The 21959-nt window shown below is 55.5% G+C and overlaps 2 protein-coding genes across 3 annotated transcripts; one reads left to right on the top strand and one right to left on the bottom strand.

Moving 5' to 3' along the window:
* Positions 1–3744: 3744 nt before the first annotated feature.
* PTGS1 (prostaglandin-endoperoxide synthase 1) lies at positions 3745–14059 on the top strand. The gene is made up of 10 exons (XM_057409034.1): positions 3745–3945; positions 8794–8910; positions 9008–9148; positions 9849–9992; positions 10359–10540; positions 10647–10730; positions 11046–11292; positions 12141–12427; positions 13076–13223; positions 13433–14059. Exons 1-10 carry the CDS (start codon positions 3837–3839, stop codon positions 13786–13788), a joined length of 1815 nt encoding a protein of 604 aa, XP_057265017.1. The 5' UTR covers positions 3745–3836; the 3' UTR covers positions 13789–14059.
* Positions 14060–16662: 2603 nt separating this feature from the next.
* On the bottom strand, positions 16663–21932 carry PDCL (phosducin like). 2 transcript variants are annotated; one of them, XM_057409032.1, is made up of 4 exons: positions 21841–21932; positions 20966–21140; positions 20572–20753; positions 16663–19478 (listed from the first exon to the last, which is right to left on the bottom strand). In XM_057409032.1, the coding sequence occupies exons 1-4, from the start codon at positions 21904–21906 to the stop codon at positions 18927–18929; spliced, it is 975 nt and encodes a 324-aa protein (XP_057265015.1). In that variant the 5' UTR covers positions 21907–21932; the 3' UTR covers positions 16663–18926. The 2 variants fall into 2 exon arrangements, with proteins under 2 accessions (XP_057265015.1, XP_057265016.1); XM_057409033.1 differs by having other exon boundaries at positions 21794–21896.
* Positions 21933–21959: the final 27 nt, after the last annotated feature.

Below are 21959 nucleotides of genomic sequence, written 5' to 3'. Positions count from 1 at the left end.
TTGGGTGCTGAACCACTGCAGGCTCTTGGGTCCCAGTGTCCTGCTCCGGTGCCGTTGCGAGGCATCACCCCAGAGCCGGGGGGAAAAGGGTCCTGGGGGGCAGAGCGGAGCTGTGGGGCGGCCCAGTGCAGAGCAGCTCAGGACCATCAGCGCTTTCCCAGTGCCTCCCGGTGCCTCCCGGTGCCTCCGCAGCCCCGGCCGACGCGGCGCTGCCATAGACGGTGTTTTGCTGCCTCCCTACGGGAGGACGCGGCCGGCACCACCGGCTCCCTTAGCCCCGCCGGCTCCTGCCCCCGGCATGGACATATGGACACAGGGACACGCCATGGGATGGGGACACGGCAATGACCTCTCATCACTGTATCTCCCACAACGCCTTCTCCATCCTGATGTAAACTGGAGCAAGACAGAGGCGGCAGAGACGGAGGTGCAGCATCAGCACATCCCCGGGGCAGGACCAACAGCCCAGGACGGCCATAGCTGGAGTGGGGCTACAGCCACATCCCCCTTGCACCAAGGGGGGAAGAAAAGGAAGCAAAACCCCAGTGATGCCTCCGGAAAGAGGAGGGAAGCTGCGGGAAGACAAAGGGTGAAGCCACAGCCCTGATGCCCACAGCTGCTGCTGTGAAAAGGGGAAGAGCATCATGAGACCAGCATGGGGTTGGCCAAGAGCTGAGAGCGTGGCGTGAGACAGTGCTTCTTCTCCAAAGCAGTGAGACCACTCTGGCTGCGATGGGAAGAAACACTGACCCTGACCCACAGAAATGCAGCTGGAGAAGGGACTTCGGGTCAAGATCGGAGTCCAAAATCATGACCTCAGAAAAAATACCCAGATTTAAAGCAGGAGCTGGAGAACAGACCTGTCCCAGGGAGCCTGGAGAACACTTTGAAGCTGGGGAAGAAAGTGACCTGTACATAGTTATAACTGTCTGTACCAACTGCACTAAGCACTGTAAGCATCCACTGTAAGCACCCTATGGAACACACTCAAAAGGCACCTCAAAAGAAACTTCACAGAACTCTATGGAAGGAGCCATCAGGGGTTTCAATCTGGTGGGGCAGCTCCTTAGGGCCACTGTAGAGGTGCTGGCCCTGGGGGGGCTTCAGTTGGCTTTAGGCCATGGGGGGAGGCTGAGGCTTCCCTTTACATCCAGGTGGCTGCCCTGGACTGGGATAGCACCTAGCTCCTCACCCCCCATGCCCCGACCCACAGCGGGAGGCTCAGTGAGGACCAGCAGCAGGACAGGGGAGGACCTTTGGGCATCAGGAACTGCTCCAGTCACCTCCAGGAAGGTTTTGGGTGCTCAGGGCTGAAACCCTCCAGCCAGAGCCCGACCTCCTCGGGCTGCCTCTGCCACACGTCTGTCCATGCCGCTGCTGCATCCACTGGTGAGGAGCACTCCCAGGAGTCGTGGCAAGGCCACATCCCCACTGCTGCCCTGCACCCAGAGGAGCAGCAGCCACCCATTCCCACACCCCTCCCGAGTGGGCGCATCAGGCTGAAGGATCCCTCCTGCCTGGTTTCCCCCTGGACCATGGTTGTGATGCTCATGGGGCTCAGCAGTACCCCACTGGAGCTTCCCCTTGCTGCTACAGAGCCATGTCGGGTGTTTGCTGGCAGACCCAGTGCCCACGCTGCCAAACCCATGGCAAACCTCCAGATGTTCCCCTTTAGTGACCCGTGTGGCCCCAGCCCTGTGCTCATGCCAAGGGAGGCTGTGACCCCACCATGATGCCCAGGCAGCACCAGGCCAGGGCCAGGGCCAGGGCCTCCTGTGGGTACCCAGAGCTGGCTCCCATCCTGAGACATGAGCACAGGCACCCCGGGTCGCAGCTCAGACAGAGACAGACATCACACAGGGGAACGGGCCTGGGTACCAGGAGAGATGCCAGGAGCAGTGGGGCTGCCCCACACCCTGCAGCTGCCATCTGCAGCCCCCTCCCTTGTCTGGCACTTTAAGGACAGACCCTCGGTGGCCCTGGCGCGACAGCCACAGCCTTGGGCTACTGCAGCCGCTTCCTGCATTGAGCGAGAGAGGGATTATTAAAACCTGACAGGAGGGAAGGGAGCGGGCAGTGAGCGCTGGGGCTGCGACATCCCTAAAGGCTGCTGGGCTGGCCCAGGGGGTGTGAGAGGTGCCAGGCTCTGACAGATCCCATGTGCTGTGGTCAACAGCACTTGGGCATCAACTGCGGGGTGGGAGGAGAAAGGCAGAGCTGGGGTTGGTGGTGCCGCCTGTGGGGACAGGGAGGAAAATGCTCACCCGCAGGGTAACCCACTCTGTGGGGCTGGGATGCCGTGGGGCAGGTGGCAGCAGTAGGTGAGGAACCCGGTGCTGCTCCACTCCTACAGACCTGGAGCTCACAGGCACAAGGTGGGGGCACAGGGCAATGCCTTGGTGAGTGTTTGACACCGTCCCCAATGCTCCTGCTGAAACCATCCCAACAGCCGCCCAAACCCCATCCTCTGTGCTGAACCAGCACCCTGCCCTGGCTTTGTATTTGGTGCCCATCCAGGCAGCTCGGCCTCTCCCCACCTCAGAGGCCAGGGTGAGAAGCTGGGTGTGCAGTGCCCCGCGGGACGGTGCTGCCTGCAGGCAGGAGCAGCCCTGGCCCCGGCACACACTGCCCCAACTGCACACGTGCACCAAAACCTGCCCCTCATTCCCAGCACACGCTCATCACTGGGAGGCAGCCACTGTCCCCACCCTTCCAGAGTGATCAGGAGCCTGCTGAGCTCATGCGTGCGTCACGGCTGATGCATTTGCCTGCTGAAGCTGGATCTGAGGCCCTGGCTCGTTGTCGGACACCTCCAAGGGCTGCTCACCCTGCAGGGTTGCTCCCTCCCCACTGCTGAAAGCCAGCAAAGCCCCACAGCATGAGACCCAGACCCACAGTCTCTCTCCCTCAGCCCCACTCCTGTCCTGTCCCCACCTCACAGCCAAGTGTAGGAAGCAGACAGGGGCTGCGCATGCCCTGGGTGCTGCTCTGCAAGGAGGTGACAACAAAACCCCATTTAATCTTGAATCACACCCAGCCCTGTGCCGGGGTCTCTGCTGCTGCTGCAGAGGAGGGTGAGCAGCCACAGCCCCCGTGCTCTGGGTACCACCAGGCTCAGGGACATCCCTGAGGCTGTCCCAGCAAGGTCTGCAGCCCATCATGCTCCAAGCCACCCCAGCCGCATGCAGAAGGCTCTTCAGGCTCAGTGCAGTCCCCTGGTGATGCAGGTGCCTGGGGCTGGGCTGGGCTGATCCTGTCCGTGCTGTCAGTAGCCAGGCAGAGAACACCCAGCCATGGTTCCACTGATAAACTCAGCTTTCCTGGCTGTTGGCGGCTGTGGGCAGCCTGCCTCCTGGCACCGACCTGCAGCCGGTCAGAGCGAACTGAGCCAGTCCCATGGCCCACGGCCCTGCTGCTGCTGCCTGAGCTGCAACAGCGTGCCCGGGCCATAGCGATCCAGGCAGGGGGCTTGTGGGTCAGGGGATGGGCATGGAGATCCTCGGGGGAGCAGGGTGTGGGCATGAGGATGCTGCGGATGTGAGGACCAGGGGGATGTGGGCACCGCGTCGGGAGCCCTCTGGGACAGGGGGACCAGAAGGTGGGTCTGAAGCTGCTGGGGGGGATCAGGACCTGCAGGGACCCGGGGGCTGCCAGGGGGCTCCTGGGGCACGCGTGGCTCAGGGCAGGGCCAGGGGTGGCCGCGGGGCTCCGCAGTGCGCGCTCTGGGCTGTCGGAGGCGTCCTTGTCCCGTCGCGGGCGGGAGGAGGCGCGTCTGGGACGGGAGCGGCGGGGCCGGGCCGAGGGCGGCGGCGGGACGCGGCGGAGCTGCTCTCGCCATGGGCGGTGGGCGCCGGGACCGGGCTCCGCCGGCCGCGGGGCTGCGGCTGCTCCTGGCCCACGCCGTGCTGCTCTGCACCAGCGGGAGCGCCGCGACCGACGGCTCCGGTACGAGGGCGGGGACAGCACCGGCAGGGAGGGAAGGAGGGAAAGGAGGAGACAGCCCCGGGGCAGCCTGCACCGGGGGAGCGGCGACGCCCGCACCAGGGGGGGTATCAGGCATCGAGGGGACCCGGGGAGGGAGGGGGGAGCCAGCCCCGGGGATGCGGAGGGATCTGGTCCTCGCGGTGCCCCGGAGGCGCAGGGGACCGCAGGGGCGGTCGCTGCTGCCCCGGCGCTCGGGGAGAGGTCGGAGCCTTTGCCCCAGAGCTGGGACGGGTCCCCGGGGCCGGATCGTGCCCATCGCCCCGGGCCGGTTCTTGCCCCGTCTCTACCGGATGGGGCAGTGGGCTGCGAGCAGAGCCCCCGAGAGGAGGGCAGGGAGGGCGGGCAGGGGCGGCGGGGGGCACCCGGAGCTGCAGGTTTTGTCCCGTCGCGCCTGACTGGGGAGCAAAACCAGCCCTGAAAAACAAACTTCCCTTTACCCCCCGCTGCGCCGGGGGGGACCACACGCAGCGGCTGCAGGAGCCGCGGATGGCCCGAGTGTGACCGCGGCCGCACCACAGCGCAGGGCTCCATCCAAGGCCACCGCTGCCCATGGGGCAGGAGGAGACCGCAGCCACGCCGGGGTGGCCCTGACACCAGGGTGAGGGGCACCCGCTGCTCCCTGCAGCTTCCCATCTGGGATCAGGCTTCTGGAAGAAAGGATGGCAATATCCATGAATGAATATCCCCACCAGGGCCCTGCACACACCAGAGGAACTGCAGTTTGGGGGTGAGGATGGAGGGTTGGGAGCAGCAGGGATGGCTCCAGTGGCCTCAGCCGTGGTTTCACTTCCCTGCCCACGTGCTGCAGCAGCTCACTGCACGCTGGTACAACCACAGTGGGCTCAGGCTCCCCCTGCACCTCCGGTGTCAAGGAGTAACGCTGTGTACGGAAGGAATCCATGGAATGTGTTGGCAAAATAAACCCCTTCTTGAATCCCATCAGCTCTATCCCCAGCTCTTCAGGTGCAGTCTCCTCCAGCTCCTTAATGGAGCATTGACTGCAGTCCTTATTCCATGAAATGAGCTTCCTCCTTGCAGGAAAACTCCATCCCAGAGTGAAGCTCAAACCAGACTATGTATGTGGGCTGCATCCCTCAGCAGGGCTCTGCCCAGGTTTACCTGTTGCTGTGGGAATTGATCTGCCCAGACCCAGAACGTGAGCATACATGTCTGAAAGGGGAGCACAACCCCGGCTTGCAGTGCTTTGAGGCCCCAAGGCTGTGGCCACGCAGCAGGCAGCCATGTGGGGGAGGCCCATCGGGATGTCTGCCCAAGAGGAGAGATCCCATGGGATAGATCCAGCTGTCACCCACTGCGCTGGACCATAGGTGGTGGGGACAAGCAAGGGACAACCTCTGTGTGGTTCCTTCCTCGGCATGGCCTCTCCCAGCATAGATTTCATCTCTCTGAGAAGCTCCTCTCAGGGGCTGAGGACAGCCAGGAGCAGCATCCGTGTGTCCTGCTGTGCCCAGGACAGGGCCTGGGAACACACTGGGGTCCCACATGCCCAAAGCAGCTGGGTCAGATGCACCCTGGAATGACACAGCCACGACCAGCCCCTGGAGCTGACTGCTTCGTGCCAGGATCAAAGTGAAGTTCACTACGTGGGGAAAGAGGAGAACATTCCTGGGATACACATGAAAGGCTCTTCCAAGCCCAATTAGGGAGGCAGATACCTGATTGAGGAATGAGGGGAACGGTGCAATGCCCCGAGGTGCTGTCAGCAGAGCAGCCTGGCTCCTGCTCCTCCCCAGCATTGCCCCAGGAGGACCACAGCCCTAATCTAGACCTTGGATCTGCTTTCGAAGCCCAAACAACACGCTGCTTGCTGCGAGCGGAGCCGAGCTGTTCTCCTGGGATTCCTCTGTTTATTACTGCAGACCCTGCTCTTGGCGGCTGTCGCCTCCAGGGGTGTAGCTTTGTGCAAGGGCTTTTGCACAATAAACCTGATTTTCCTCTCCACAGCCATCCCACAGCTCCCACCGGCAAACAGGAGGTGCGGCAGCACCCAAACATCACCGTCAGCCCGAGCTCCAGCCGTGGGGCATGTTGGGCACAGACCCCAAGGGCAGGGGCACTGATTCATGCCTGTTTCTATAGCCCTCCTCCCAGCACAGCCCCTCTGCCATGGGGCCCGTGGCGCTTCAACAGGGCTGCAAAGGGAGCCTGGTGCCGCACTGAGAGCCCTGGGGCTGCATCACCAGCACCAGCCACTCGCCCGCAGCCCATCCTCATGCCCATCAGCCTGGCTCAGGTGCAGGGAGGAGCATCCCCGAGGCCCACGTGGCACGCAGCTGCGGCCCTGGCGCGCTCTTCTGCTCGTGGTGCTGCCAGAAGTGGTTGCAGATGACAATCTGCCTGCGCTGCCTTTGCTGTGAACAGCTTTTGGGCCCGAGGAGACAGAAAAACAAGTGCATGATCCTTTCATCATCTTCAAAGACCGCAGCCACGGAGCAGGGTCCCATTGAGCAAGCCTGGCTCCATCCCGGCCGTGATTCACCCCAGGTTGCTCTGGCTGCGGTTTGCAGAGCGGATGTTGTCCTGAAATCTGGCATTTCCCACCAGTGATGGAGCGTGTTCACCAGCTTTGCCACCACCAGCACTGAGCCTGGCAGCGGCATTCCCACACCTGGAGCCATCCCAACAGCGCGGGTGCGGGATTCCAGGCTGAGGTGGGGAGAGGCACCGCAGGAGGGAGGCTCCGAGAGGATGCGAAGGGGTTGCTGTCGCGGGCCAGGACACACTCCGGCCCCTTCCCACCCTTTTTGGCTGGAACATGCCATTCCCGGCGCACCTCCGGTACCCTGTGGGGCTGACACCACCGTGAAGGGTGGGAGGAGGCAGCTCGGCTGAGCCCGGCATGCTGCCAAACCCGGCTTGGAGCAGAGCTTGGCCACGATGTGCTGTGGAACCCCGTGCTGAGAAGAGCTGTGCAAGGTGAACTTCTCCTGGCTCCATACGTCAGCTGGAAACGGGGCTGTGGCGGAGCCTGCGGCAGGGAGCATCTTCCCAACACTGTGGCTGTGGCAGCCCTGCATCCCTGCGTCACACTGAGCGTGGCACAGGGATGTCGAGCTAGGTGCCGAGTGCAGAGGTTCCGAAGCAGGAATAGCCCAGAGGATACTGGGGCTGCACTGAAACATGGGCCCCATTGTGAAAATTCCCATCTTGGAAAAGCCCGAATGGGTGGTCTGACCGCAATCTGCGTGAGATAAATAAGCTCCGAGATGAAAGGGAGTCTGATGGGAAGGCTGGGATCTGAACGTGTCTTTGCAAGCCGGCCCCTGTGACACAAGGGGTTTGGGATCACAGAGCTGCTGGCCAAGCCCCTGCTGTGCCCTGGCTGGGACACGGAGCAGCTCTGCAAAATGAGCTTTGTTTTCCGAAGATGCTAATTTTGAGCTGCAATTTCTGATGGAAAAAATGTGGTTCCTATTCCGTGTGCCTGTCCCTCCGCCCCAGCCTTGGCACCTGCTCCCACATTCCCGAAGAATCTGAACCAGGTCTGGTGAGCTCATGGATCATGCAGAGAAGCCAATGGACCCCAGAGATCTTCCTTCATCAGCTGCGACACTGAGCACACCAGGGATGGTTCTCGGCATCCATCCTTCCCCCTGCAGCTGGTGGCACCGGAGCAGAGCACTGTGTTGGTGGCTCCCGTGTCCCCAAGCGCTGTGCTTCCCAGTGACCACCATCCTGCTGATGGGCACCAAACCCCTCAGCCAAGGCTGCTCCAGGAGGTTTTGTCTCTTGGCACTTTCATTCTCCTGGTTCACAGGCTCTGCCCCGGCTCTGCAGGGACTGACCCAGCCTGGTGATGCTGAGGATGGTTTCGGGAGGCAGCAGTGCGGAGGACACCTGCATTTCCAGCAGTCCCTGGGCTGATGAAAGGCAGGGGCATCTCCAGCCACCCCAGCTCTTGGTTCTCTTTCTCCCCTGAGTTTTGTTGCCCCAGGATGGATCAGAGGGGCTTGGTGTGGGTGGGAGCCTTGCACTGCCCCAGAGCTGGGAGCTTCTTTATGTCGGGGGGTTCTCCCTCTGTCCCACAGGATCCTGCCGCCGTGGGGCCCGCAGGAAGGGGCCCTTATCTCATGCCTGCAGGCTGGGGCACGGAGGTGGCAGAGGAAGGGGCTGGGTGGGAGCTGGGGACCGGGCGCAGCGGTCGGCCCTTTCCATCCGGTTGGAGCGGCAAGGAAGGAGGAGACGTTTGCCAAAGCAAACTCCAGCCCTCACAATCGCTGTTATTCTTAACACCAGAGCTGTGTTTGTGCTGCTGGGTCCTGCACTGGGGCTCTGGGGCACAGCAGCCCCTGTGCACGGGGGCAGGACATAACCATGACATGGCCCTGTGGTGGCACCGGGCAGGACAGGGCCCTGGCAGCAACAGCAACGGGGGGGGACAGTGCTTGCAGCACCCATTGGTGTGGGGCTGTGGGGTGCAGATGGCTCCTTTGGCAATCCTGGGTGTTTCAGACAAGGCCAACCTCCACAGGGAAGAAGGGGCAGTGCTGAAGCGATGCTCCTGCCCAAAACACCTCGCCAGGGAGGTGGGAGAAAAGCTGAGCAGTAACATCTGCTGATACTGCAGTTGTCAGGGCAGCGCTGGGCTCCTGCAGCACGTTGTTGACACCAGCCTTGGGGCTGCGCTCATGCATGTGGCTGGTATCAAAGCACCTCACTGCAGGGGACCTCCCAGGGATGCATCCCCCTGAGCAGGACCCGCCTTGGCTGTGTCCCCCCATGAGGAGCAGGGAGCTGCTGGGTGCAGTGATGCTGCGGCTGGATGGTGATGCCTTTCTCTGCCCGCAGTGAATCCCTGCTGCTACTTCCCCTGCCAGCACCAAGGGGTGTGTGTGAGGGTCGGCCTGGGAGGATACGAGTGTGACTGCACACGGACGGGATACTCTGGGGACAACTGCACCTCCCGTAAGTCCCTCTTGCCCAGAGGACCCCCTGGCACCCCATGGGGCCGTCAGCGGCATCATTACTGGGGTGAGTGATCTGCCTGGTCTGTGCCCCCCAGCCGAGCTCTGGACACGCCTCCACAACCTGCTGAAGCCCAGTCCTGCCTTCTACCACTTCATCCTGACCCACTTCAAGTGGCTGTGGGACATCATCAACAGCACCTGCATCAGGGACACGCTCATGAGGCTCGTGCTCACAGGTGAGGGGTTGGAGCAGGTCTTGGAGTGCAGCAGGACTTGGGGACCCTTGGGCATCAGCAGAGGTGTGGGTAGGGGTGGCACTGATGCTGAGTGCCTCCCAGGGACACCGTGGCTACCAGGCTTGAGTCACCTCACTGCGAGACCCAGGGAGCTTGTCCCCCATCACTCCATGCCCCTGTCACAGCATCACCCTTCCCATGGGGTGCAGGGGGTCTGCAGGCTGGGCTGTCCGTGTGTCCCCATCCACACCAGACTTCCAGCCTGCTGGAAAACACGAGCAGCTCTTGGCACGCCATGCTCCTGGGGCCAAAGGGCTCTCAAGCAGCCGCACGGAAAGCAGACTGAGGAAATATGGCCCTTGTTATTCATGTCCCCGCATTCATAAATATTTAGGTTCCAGCTCTTGGAGCTGCAGCAACATTCACAAGGCTCCGGCTGTTGGCTTTACCATTTCTATGTGGTTGTCATCTCATTCATCATCCAAGAATCCACTTAGTGCGTTAGTACAAGCCTTCCTCCTCTGCAGGGAACTGCAGCCTTTAAAAGGCTCGGAGCAAAGCCTGGGATGCCCCCATGTCTCTGCTGCTGGTACCTTTACGGGGTGTAAGGGGTGGGTGTCTGGAAGCGCTGGGCTGTGAGCAGGGGCTGGGGACAGAGCCCATGGGATGCTGCCGTACGTGACTCCCCCTCTCTTTTCAGTTCGTGCCAATCTCATCCCCAGTCCCCCCACCTTTAACTCTGACTATGGCTACATCAGCTGGGAAGCCTATGCCAACGTCAGCTACTACACCCGCATCCTCCCGCCCGTGCCGGATGACTGCCCAAAGCCCATGGGGACAAAAGGTACGTGGCTGGCGCAGCACCAGTGGGGCTGAGTCACTGGCATAGCACCCTGGGTCCATACCTGGCGCAGCATCGGTGTTTCCCATCCACCCATGCCAAGCTTTCACTGCTATGGATACACCTACAGGGCACTGCTTCCTCTGTTTCGCCCATGCTGGCCTGCAGGCAGGAGTTGCCTGATGGTATCCAAAGAGCTGCTGGGGCATGTCACAGCCTGTGTAAGAGGGCTGTGAGAAGTCTGTGCAGAGGCATCGCTGCCTGGTGCTGCAGCAGACTCAGCACAGCAATATCAACAGCCCCATGGCCAGCACTGGTACCCAGCTGGGCTGGCGCAGGGCATCTGCCCTCAACCTCCATCCTTTGCAGGGAAGCAGCAGCTCCCTGACCCCCAGCTCCTGGCAGAGAGGTTCCTGCTGCGGAGGAAGTTCGAAGCTGATCCCCAGGGCACCAACCTGATGTTTGCCTTCTTCGCCCAGCATTTCACCCACCAGTTCTTCAAGACATCTGGGAAGATGGGACGCGGCTTCACCAAGGCGCTGGGGCATGGGGTGAGGGATGCCGGAATGCCTGGGGGCGTGGGGCATGCAGCAGTGAGGAGGGGACCAGGGCATGCATGGCCTTTGGAGCAGCATTGATGCCATGCTCTCTTGGCAGGTGGACCTCGGGCACTTGTATGGGGACAACCTGCAGCGGCAGCACCAGCTGCGACTCTTCAAGGATGGGAAGCTGAAGTTCCAGGTAGCCAGCACAGGCAAACATGTCTCAGCCCTGTGATCCAGAGCTGTTTCAAGCCACATCCCTCTGGCAGCTCCAGGGAAACCCCAGCCCCTTGTGGCTGCCAGCCAAAGATGCCTTATCAGAGGGACAAGCATTGGGGTGTAGCTGTTCTGACGGCAGCAGGCATTCCGCAGTTGGGGCTGTATAAGGGAGGTGTTTCTGTTTCACTCACTGCTTGCAGGAAAGCAGCCCTGGTACCTGTAGGGCCTGGCTGGACAGGCTTTCACCGAGGTGGTTTTCTCCCCTCCTCTCTGTCATCCTGTTCTTGTCCTCAAGGTGGTGGATGGAGAAGTGTACCCCCCCACGGTCACCGATGCCCCGGTCCACATGGTCTACCCGCCTGCCACCCCCAAGGAGAAGCAGCTGGCGATAGGGCAGGAGGTGTTCGGGCTGCTGCCGGGGCTCTGCATGTACGCCACGCTCTGGCTGCGCGAGCACAACCGTGTCTGTGACGTGCTGAAACGGGAGCATCCCACCTGGAGCGACGAGCAGCTCTTCCAGACGGCTCGGCTCATCCTCATCGGTGAGGACCAGCGGAGCCGCGGGGCACGGGCAGCACAGAGCCCTGTGCCCATCTCCCTGGGTGTCGTGGTCTGAGCCCAGCCGGTAACTCAGAACCATGCAGCCGCTCGCTCACTCCCCTTCCTTCTTCCCTCCCTGCACCCGGAGGGATGGGGAGGAGAATGGAAAGAATGTAAACCCCATGGGCTGAGATAACAGTCCGGTAACTGAGGTGTAACACAAACCACTGCTGCTGCCCCCAGTAATAGTGATGATGTTCTCAGGCTAAAGTTGAAAACACAGCACTGCACCAGCTACTAAGGAGGGGAAAAATGACTGCTACAGCTGAACCCAGGACACTGGGCAAGCCCAAGGACTTGAGCATTGTTTGGTCTCTGAAGGTAGTGGCCAGACTGGCTTTAGCGGCAGGAGTTTCTTTGGCAGCCTTCCGAGGATCGCTGGCTTTGGTCCATAGAGCAAACATGGGCTTTGAGCCATCAAAAATATTGATTTTGAGTAATTTTGTCGCAATTTTGAATTTTTGCATTTTAATGTTCATTATGAATGTACTGTAATCTCACGGAAAGTCATTCTTGACCAAACTCCAGACAAATCCCTGTCACCACCTCATCTGCAAGCAGCGTGTCGAGGTCAGCTTCCTCAGGAACCATTTCGGTTTTGGCAGACTGACCTTTGCTGCTTATAAAGTGATTCACTGACAAATTCCCAACCAGCAAAACAAGCCCATAGTCAGAAAGGTCCCGGGGAGATGAGTGCTGGGAGGTGCTTCCATAGCATGTGGGTAATGTCTCGGGGTACAGAGCTGGTATCTCCTGCTGCTGACAGCCGCTTCTCCTGCCTCTTAACCAGGGGAGACCATTAAGATCATCATTGAAGACTACGTCCAGCACCTCAGCGGGTACTACCTGAGCCTCAAGTTTGACCCCGAGCTGCTGTTCGGGACACAGTTCCAGTACCGGAATCGCATCGCGGTGGAATTCAACCAGCTCTATCACTGGCACGGGCTGATGCCCGACTCCTTCGTCATCCAGGGGGAAGAGTACAGCTACGAGCAGTTCCTCTACAACACCTCCATGCTCATGGACTATGGCGTCGAGGCACTGGTGGAGTCTTTCTCCAAGCAGATTGCGGGAAGGGTAAGGTCTTCTCTGCCCTCCCTGCCAGTGCCGGGGCTGTGGAACCCTGGGAACATCCCTGTTCCCATTCAGCAGTGGGTCCTATCTTACACATAAAGCCTTCTACTCAGGGAGGCACTTGATGGGCAGGCCATGAGCACCATAGCAAGGCTGGGCCTTGGCAGCCCCTTTGGTTTGCTCTCAGGAGCCTGCGGTAAGCTGGGATCCTCTAGCCCAGACCGGGCTGTGGAGCAGCCTGGGCATGGGAGCAGCACTGTTCTTTGCTGCCATCACATGGATGCTTTCCTCCAAGTGACTGCATCTCCATTCCTGACCCTCTTTGCTTGTGCAAAGTGCAGACTGGCTGTTGTGTGTTTGGGTTCTCCCAAACCCATCATCTCCCCCCTTCACCCAGGCCATTGGATCACCATCCACCCAGGGCTTCTCCTGCACCATTCTCTGACCTGCCCTGGGAACTGATAAGCCCAAGCTGCTCTATAGCTGTTCCCTGGCACTGTGCAGTGATTCCCCCTCTTCTTGATGCTGTGCTGCTGTGCTGCTCTCCATGACACTGTGCCCAGGACATGGATGCTTCAGTGCAGTAGCTCTGGAATGGATGCTGGTGCCTCTTGTGCCTCACGTGTTCCTCCTTGTGTTCTCACCCTCCAGATCGGTGGGGGACAAACCATCCACGCCAATGTCTTGAAAGTGGCCATTGGGGTCATCAAGGAATCCCGGCAGCTCAGGCTCCAGCCGTTTAATGAGTATCGGAAGAGGTTTGGCATGAGGCCCTACAAGTCCTTTCAGGAGCTCACAGGTAGGGCTGCAGTGCTGCTGTGGGAGCTCTTGGGGTTCACTGGGGCAGTGCAGATGTTCTGTGCCCACGCTGGGGTATAAGACCATGAGCTGCTCCTCTGCAAGCTGGCTGGGTTGTGGGAGCTGCCACGTTCCCGTTATCCACAGCAAGGCCAGGCCTTGCCTGGGCTGTTTCCCTTTCTAAAGCACTCTGACGTTTGCTTGGTGCAGGAGAGGAAGAGAAAGCGGCAGAACTGCAAGAGCTGTATGGAGACATTGACGCTCTGGAGTTCTATCCGGGCTTGCTGCTTGAGAAACCCCAACCCAATGGAATCTTTGGGGAAAGCATGGTGGAGATCGGAGCTCCATTCTCCCTGAAGGGGCTTCTTGGAAACCCCATCTGCTCCCCAGAGTACTGGAAACCCAGTACCTTTGGTGGAGCAACTGGCTTTGACATAGTGAAGACAGCATCGCTCAAGAAGCTCGTGTGCCTCAACGTGAAGAAGTGCCCATACGTGTCGTTCCGTGTGCCGGATGCTGCGGAAAGGGGCAGCCCTCAGGATGGAGGACATTCAACGGAGCTCTAGCACCAGCACAGCCTGCCCAGGTACCGGCAAAGCTGCCCTCCAGGCCTGGCGCTGAGCATCCCATTCCTTCCTGCAGGTAGTGGGGACGCCCACCACTGTGCTGAGGAGAAGCAGGACAGAAGGTGGTCCCATCCTGGGCATCATCCACACCAGGCCTCTAGGAGAGGCTTGTACCAGCCCTGTGAAAACCCCGAGTGCCTCAGGGGCTGTCCTGCGTTCAGCTGTAACAGTTGTTTTTCTCCTCTTTAGTAACTGGTGCAGGGCTGTGTTTTGTTTTACCCTGAGAACACTGACAACACCAATGTTTTAGTTGCTGCTCAGTGATGCTTACTCCAATCAAGGACTTTTCAGTCTCTCATGCTCTGCCAGTGATGAAGGGCGCAAGAAGCCAGGAAGAAGCAGAGCCAGGACACCTGACCCAAACTGGCCAAAGGGATATTCCATGCCATAGCACATCATATCCAGGATAGAAACTGGGGGGAGTTACCTGGAACGCCAAATCGCTGCTTGGGTCAGGCTGGGTATCGATCAATGGGTGGTGAGCAATTGTACTGAGCATCACTTGTGTTTATTGGTTTCTTTTCCCTTTTAGTTTTGTATTCTCTCCCCTTTTCATCTCCCTTATCATTGTTATTATTAGTGGTAGTAGTAGTACTCCTGTATTATACCTTCGTTAGCCCTAGTGGTTTTGTATTATACTTTAGTTAGTCCTAGTGGTTTTGTATTATACTTTAGTTAGTCCTAGTGGTTTTGTATTATACCTTAGTTAGTAGTACTAACTAAGTATCTATATAAATTTTATAAATTTTAATATTTTTAAAATTTTAAATATATAAATATTATATTTTGTTTTGGTATTATACCTTAGTTACCAAACTGTTCTTATCTCATTACATTATTTCCATTCTCCTCCTCATCCCTCCAGGAGCACGGGGGGAAGGAGGAGAGTGAGTGAGCGGCTGCATGGTTCTGAGTTACTGGCTGGGCTTAAACCATAACAGGATTGCAGCTGCCACCACCGTCCTCAGCAGACCCAGCTCTCTTGCTAGTGAACACCTCGCACTAAGCCAGCTTTGGGGTTCCCCACGGGACACCCACCTCCTCGGGACACTCTGGACCCCTCTGTGCTCTATCACCCTTTCCAGCACTGGGCCACCTGCAGCCCCTCTTCCACAGGGATCCCCAGCTTGGAACAGAGGAGCGCAGAGCCCAGGCAGCCCTCACGGTCCTTCCTCCACTGCTGCACCTGGTGAAGATGCTGAGCTCCCCAAGGAGGTGGAAGAGGCTGGTGGCAGCGTGCAGAGGGACAGGAGGACACGCTGTAGGTGTTCGTGCTGGCCCAGGTGGCAGTGCTGGGGGGTCTCTCCCCAAGGGTCTGCCCGGCTGTACCCTGTGCTGTGCCCCTCCAAGGGCCATGACCCTCACTGTGCATCCCTCGCTCAGCCAAAATCACAGCGCTCAGGAACAATGCAAACAGCAGCAGATGGGGAGCAGTACCTCATCCGGTCTGTCAGCGTGTCCCAGATCCACACCGGGATCTTCATGCCCCATGTCTCCAGCCAGCTAGAGCACACTTCCAGAATGTGCGTGATCACCCCCTCCCTGCACTGAGCTGCTCCAGCCTCCAGCCTCCTTTACCACCCAGCTAAAGGCACAAGCTCAGCTGGTTTCAGTTAGACCACAAACATCCTGCTTTTGTTTGTAGCTATCGAAGGCAACCAGTGCTGGCTGGTACCAACTGATAAGGGTATGGGATTCCATCAGGCACAGAGAGCTGCCCAGATGCTCTCTGTCACCAAGGAGGAATGTTCATCCAGGAACTAGCTCAGCCGAGCTGACACCAGCGAACCTGAAATCCCTTCCAGCCATGTCACCAGCTCCCACACGCCACAGCCCAGGACAGGGAAGCATCTCCCTCCTGCACCTCAGCCTTCTGCTATGGGAAAAGCTTTGAAATTGTTTGACTGTAGGACTAACGCTATCAAAACCTTCTCTGTGAGCCTGGGGACTGCACATGCAGCACTGCTGAGCCCTTGCCTTTTCTTTGCTAGTCTTTCAGCCATGGCAGCTGGTAGAAATCACTCACATCCTCACCAGCTGATCCACCACAATGCACAGGCACATCCACGGTAGAAGACAGCAGTTTGCATCTAAACATGGTATTTAGTCTTGTGCATCCACCAGCATCACCCAGCCAAGGTGAGGGCTCCTAGTGCCCCTCAGCACTGCGAGCTCTGGGGATGGTGCAGAGGCAAGCACTGCTGTTTTGAGCTCTTGGTAAACACAGCTTGTGGGACATCCTCTGAGTTTTAAACAAGCAGCTCCCAGCAGCCCAGCTGCAGCTTTGCCTGAGCAGGGACCGACGTGGATGCAGGACGTGCAGTGCAAACAGCAACAATGAGAACATCTGGCTGTGGTTCTGCGACCTCTTAACTGATGATTCACCGAGCAGGAGGCTAGTGCTGACCAGAGGAGACCGTGCAAGAAGACCACTTGCCCGCAATGCTTTAGCACGTTAGAGGGAAGGGAAGGACAGAGGTTGCAGACGGGGTGCAGCTGCTCCAGGGTTTTCCTCTCCAGAATCAAGATTGATGATGGAAAGTTATCTGAACCCCATGGTGGCAAAGATAAGTAGGGCACTAAGGCTGAATGGAAAAGCAGTTCCCCATTGGAGGAAGTCACCTGGGCCCATCAAGCCTGGGGTCAGCCACCAGAGTTGACCAATTTCTACCACCCGCTGCACCAGAGCCCTGCATGGTACCAAACCCCACTTCACGGTACCAAACCCCACTTCACCACCTCTCAGCTTTCTGCCAAGAACCATGTTCTGTGCTGGGGAAGCTGCTGTGCCAGAAAAGATCGATGGAACATCGCTGACAAAATTAAAAAGCATCCTTTATTCAAAACCAAACCATTTAGAAGGAATGCACTGATTTAAGTGAAGATCTGATGGTGACAGTACAACGGCTTTGGTGGAAGGACAGGCACCTGCATCAAACCACAAGCCTCACTCGCTCAAATGCCAAGCTACATGTTCCAAAACAGGATTATTTTATGTAGATATTAATGCAATTTCATTTTCACTTTAGCCCCCCATATGTATATATAAATACACCTCAATTCTTCATCTGCAGGTCAGGATCGCATCGAAAGTTAGAGAAATAAAGCAGACTTTTAACACTTCAACCCACATTTAACCACAGCATGGTATGAGTTGCAGTTTCTATTTGTACTGAATGGACAGGGGACAGACACAAATTAGTCACTACCCTATTCTAAACTACTTCTGTTCTTTTGTGTAATACACATGAAAAGTGCTGTTATTTTAGGGCACGCAATTACCAGTTGGGAAGGGTTTAACTGCAAGAATGGCCAAGAGGAGCAGCAGCAACGCTGCCTGTGCCAAGAATGAGAAGCAGTGCTGCACCTCATCTCTCTGCCCCCCTTTCCCTCCTGCTTATTATACTCAATGATTAATTGCATTCAGACCTCTTTTCGTTTCCTTTTTGCTACCAGCCCTGTAAATCATCCATCCAATACCTGTGCACTGGACAGTAATAACCAGGAGTCACCTTGCTGCAGGCCACCCGACCGAGCAGCACGAGAGGTTTTGATCCTGTTCCAGTTTTGCTGCCATAAGGGCAAAAAAATGAAGCACTTTATACGAAACAAAACTTCAAAGCAACTCAAGCAGTCAGCGCTCCCTGAGCCCCGCTCCAAGCCAGGTTGGATGATGCTGCTAAAATGCACCCTCTCTGCATGGCAGACTTCACTGAATCTCCTCCTGAATATAAATTACAGCTTTTTTCCCCCCTTAAATACACTGATATCCATGTTCACTGATTTAATTTCACATAACTTTCATGGGTTATTTTTCCGTGATTCTGAGATGAAAAGAACTAATCTCTTAGCACACTGGAAAAGCTGGATTTCTGCCAGTTTCCTTAAAACAGCTACAATTTGTGCCAACTCGGTAATTTTTAATTACAAATTATTTCTTCTTCTCCTAATGCTACTTTTTAAAACACAGTTCAAACAGACACAGTTCCAAATTCTTCTTTTTCTACCCTAAGATTCATTCTTATTAAGAGCCTAGTGCTTGCACAGAGACATTTGCATTTCTTCCTGGTGTTCCACACTGCCTTATGTAAAACTTGCAATTAAATTTAATCATTAAACAGGGCATTATGTTGGGTCGTGTTTAGGTAATGATAAGTCTACTTTCCTCAAAATTAAAAGACAACAAGCACAGTAAGTAATGCATGAGAAAGCAAATGTGTTGTAATGTCAAATTAAGTAGGTAGAAAAGGATTCAGTAACAACTAAGTGCAGAGCACACCCGCTCAGCATGCTGATGTGTGCGAGGTGCATGGTTTCAGCAGTGCAGCCACACCATAACCCAGCCAGTAAAGCTTTGAGTAAAGCCTTAACTACAAGGTGCTCATGCCTGCAGTTGCTATAAATTGCTAACGGCTTCTCATGCTGCCCAGGTTATCTTGCAGCTACGCAGCAGCAGGATTGCTGGAGGCAGGGTGAGCTTTAATGTAACAGAAACCCTGAAATTACTTCCCCATATATGCTCTGATTTATGAAGGATGTAGAGGCCAAACCAAATAAACAAACACGCCTTAATGGAAACGTTATTGCTGAGAAATGGTAATGACAAAGGTGCTGCAGGAGGGCAGTGCACATTCGGCAGCAGTAATGGAATTAGGGCAACGGGCACAAGTTATTCCTGGGGAAATTCCGACTGGATACAAGAGGAAAATTTTTCACAATGAGAACAATCAGTCCTTGGAATAATCTCCCCAGGGGAGCAGTGGATTCCCCAGCACTGGACACAAGTGATGTGGGGAACAGACATGACACTACACAATCTCCTAAACTTACTGAATTGTGTTAGCTTCATGGTTAGTAAAATACACTTCAACTGCATAAAAGCAAGACTTATGTTAAGTGTACTTCACTGAACTGAAGAAAATCTTAGGGATTCTTTACATGATTTTTAACAAGCAAAAGTTGAAGTGCACGAAAGGGAAGAAAACATACCTGCACTATGGAAGAAACAGAACAATCCCTACCTAGCACATGAGCATCCCACTGTACAACTACACCTACTGGCCCTTGGAACAAGCAGTTCAGTCTATTTCCAGATCACTGTCTTCACTGTAAGTTGCAGTTGGATTATGTATAGAAGTCAGGAGCACCAGGTCTTTTTCTGGAAGCAAACTGCACTCCTGCAGAAAAGCCTCCAGGTCTACGGCAAAAAAATCCTCCCCAAGCTGGTCAGTGATGCGCACGAAATTGCCAATGAGCTCACCTGCCTTATAGACGAGAAGAGCGGGCAGCGCGTTGTTAGTGAAGCGGGTGCTAGCCCCAATGAGTGAACTCTTTACTCTGCAAAACTTCACTGTTGGGTACTCAGCAGCCAGGCAGATCATACAGCCGTTCAGGGACTCGGTGCCAGGGATATCATCTTCGTAAATGTGGATCATGATCAGTGTGCTCTTATGCTCTTTATCAACCGTGTCCAGGAACGCTTCTCCACTGGTGATCTCAAAAACCTGTTTAAATTGCTGCCCGCTGTACAACTGCTGCCTCATCTCCTCCATCCGCTGCTTCCGGTATCGCTGCAAAAACTCCTCGTCGTCTTCATCGTTGTGAATCATGTTATATTCTTGTAATGTCATCTGAGAAACACACACACAAAGATACATCAAAGAGATGTGCATCGCTATATGGGTCACTTACATAACGAGAATTCCAATCGAGAGGATTAATGTGGGTCACTCATCTTTAGCAACAGCAAAGTGCAACCCATGAAGGCACAAGCACCCTCTGCATTACACTTCATTTTGATCTAATTAGAAGCTGTGTCCAGTGGGAACAGTGATTTCAGCCTTGGGAATTCTAGGTTCCACAAGCTGCACTAATAACACAAGTGGCTGCTCCATGTTCCCACTTCAATTCAGGTTAATGCTGGCTATGTGCTTTCCCTAAGCTACAAGCGCTGATGTGGATATGGTGCCTGACCTAACTTTTCCTTCTTTCTCATTAGTTTTTTCATCTAGCTTTTCAGTTAACATTCTGTGGCAACCAAATGTACTACCTTGCCTGTAGAACTAAATTTAACAGGATTTTAGGAGGTATTTTGTACCTGTTCACTTCCTTTGTTGAATACAATAGCATCACTTAAGCTATAGAACAGCATGGACAGCTTTCGTCATTACTAATTAGTAACTTCTCTGACTAGAACTGCAAGAACTAGTTATGCAGCTCACAGCTGATTAAAACCATTCTCCACCTCAAATACCATCTATCTTTGGAGCAAAAAAGTCAAAGCCAAATTTCAACATCCACCCACGTACTAAATACTAAATCAGTGAGGAATCCTAAACTCTTCTTTTTGGCTCAGGAGGCAGCAGTCATAGATTTGCCGTACACGTCTCAGTATTAATCCTCTGAAGTTGATTTATTTGATAAGCAGTCAAGGGAAATCTGGGAATAGGATCTGGACTTCTTTGGTAGAGCAACCAAATTGCTTATTTCTTAACACAGGCAAACACAAATACCACTAAAATGCAAAATACTTAAACTTGACAACACTTGGCAAATACAGTTGCAATGCACTTCTTATACTGCAGCTGTGTTCTTATCTACCAGGGAAATAGGATACAAATCTCCTGCTAGAACACAGATTCCGCTCTGCTTCATGTACACAAATAATGAAACTGAAAATGTTAAACATCTATGTGGCATTTTAATTCCTTTGTGCCATGCTACCTTTCCATTGAGTTTTTCCTGAAGCTCTTTCTGCTTCTGCTTCTCAGTCTCTTCATCTAAGTGAGACCTACACGTCATAGATAACTTCTTTATGAGTCGCTCCATTTCCCTGCGCTGCTCCTGCCGCTGTTCGGTTTCCAGTTGTTTAAATCTCCGCCAGTCATTAATGACTCCCTTGGGACCTGAAATTAAATATGCAGGCATTTTGCATAAAAGGGCAATAAAGCTACGTTTAAAATTCAAGTAATAATTCATAAGTCAGTATAAAATAGTGGCTCTGTCATCAACTTTTTGTATACTGTGTAAAATGTTGACATAAAATGAACAAAGTGATTTGCCATTTACAAGTCCTTAAGTTTGTACTTATTAAGACATGAGTTTGACATGACAATACCTGTGTTGACTGCACTGCCATCGCTGCTGAGCTCTACCTCCCCACCGCTCTCAGGAATGGTGCTCTCCCCTTCTTTATCTTCTTTGTCACTGTCTTCATCCTCACCCTCACTGCTGCTGTAATAATACTGGAGCTTCTCACCAAGCAGTTTATCATCCAAAGCAGTCATTGTGTTCTAATATTAATAGATAACAAATAGAGAATTAATAAAGTAGAGAATGGCTCCACCGCCTTCTTCCACTGCAGTCCTCTAAAAGTGCTGCTGATCCGATCTCATCCTGATGGAGATGCAAGATGCTCAATCATATTCTCTCTTGGGCAAGGGGCATAGAAAAAGAGTACCACTAAGGTCACATATGTGGCTGTGGACTTGCGACGGGCAAACTACGTTTAAACGTCCACAGAATTTCATTGCAAAGAAATTAAAAGGCGATTTAAATCTAATCAATAGATCTGGGTTCATGCATGAGAGCCAGCCCCCTTCATGCGTGTGTCTCTCACAAAGCCACCCGAAGCAGCGTATGGGTAAAGCAGAGCTTTCACTTCTAACGCCCCACGCCAGCAGGCTCTGCAAGCTAAAGCCAGATTAAGCAGCTCGCCGCGGAGGTGCCCAGATGGCCGCCCATCACCGCGGCTACTCCGCAGAGCGACACAACGGGGCGCCCGCGGCCAGGCGGGGCTCCGCTCGGGGCACCGCGGCGCATCCTCCTCCCGCGGCCGGGGCTGCGCGATGCGGAAGCAGGAACCAGAACAGCCGAGCCTGGGCTGAGGAGGGGGAATGCTCTGAACGCCCGGACCCCTCCCCTTACAGCCTCCGCATCAACTCACCCAAGGCCGCTCGCCCCGCCGCCCCTCACCGCGGCCCCGGACCTCACCCGCTGCCGCCGCCTTCCGGGGCTGGCTCTGGCTGCGCGGAGCACGGCGGGAACGGGGAGGATCATCCCGCCCTCCTCCTCCTCCTCCTCCTCTCCTTCCCACCCCTTCCTTCCCGCAG

Source organism: Pezoporus wallicus, unplaced genomic scaffold, assembly GCF_028554395.1.
Source record: "Pezoporus wallicus isolate ANWC-B61680 ecotype Strahan unplaced genomic scaffold, APGP_CSIRO_Pwel_v1 contig_8341, whole genome shotgun sequence".
In the NCBI taxonomy this organism is placed as follows: Eukaryota; Metazoa; Chordata; class Aves; order Psittaciformes; family Psittacidae; genus Pezoporus; species Pezoporus wallicus.
The sequence above is the reverse complement of the archived record's forward strand: the minus strand, read 5'-3'. Positions and strand labels throughout refer to the sequence as shown.

Excerpts from the sequence above, each read along its gene's own strand:
- PDCL (XM_057409032.1), bottom strand. The coding sequence starts at position 21,906 with ATGATCCTCCCCGTTCCCGCCGTGCTCCGCGCAGCCAGAGCCAGCCCC. Across the intron at positions 20,754-20,965 it reads TGGCAGTGCAGTCAACACAG|GTCCCAAGGGAGTCATTAAT; the intron begins GTATTGTCATGT and ends ATTTAATTTCAG. Across the intron at positions 19,479-20,571 it reads AGGAAAAACTCAATGGAAAG|ATGACATTACAAGAATATAA; the intron begins GTAGCATGGCAC and ends TGTGTTTCTCAG.
- PTGS1 (XM_057409034.1), top strand. The coding sequence starts at position 3,837 with ATGGGCGGTGGGCGCCGGGACCGGGCTCCGCCGGCCGCGGGGCTGCGG. Across the intron at positions 9,993-10,358 it reads AAAGCCCATGGGGACAAAAG|GGAAGCAGCAGCTCCCTGAC; the intron begins GTACGTGGCTGG and ends CATCCTTTGCAG. Across the intron at positions 10,731-11,045 it reads ATGGGAAGCTGAAGTTCCAG|GTGGTGGATGGAGAAGTGTA; the intron begins GTAGCCAGCACA and ends CTTGTCCTCAAG.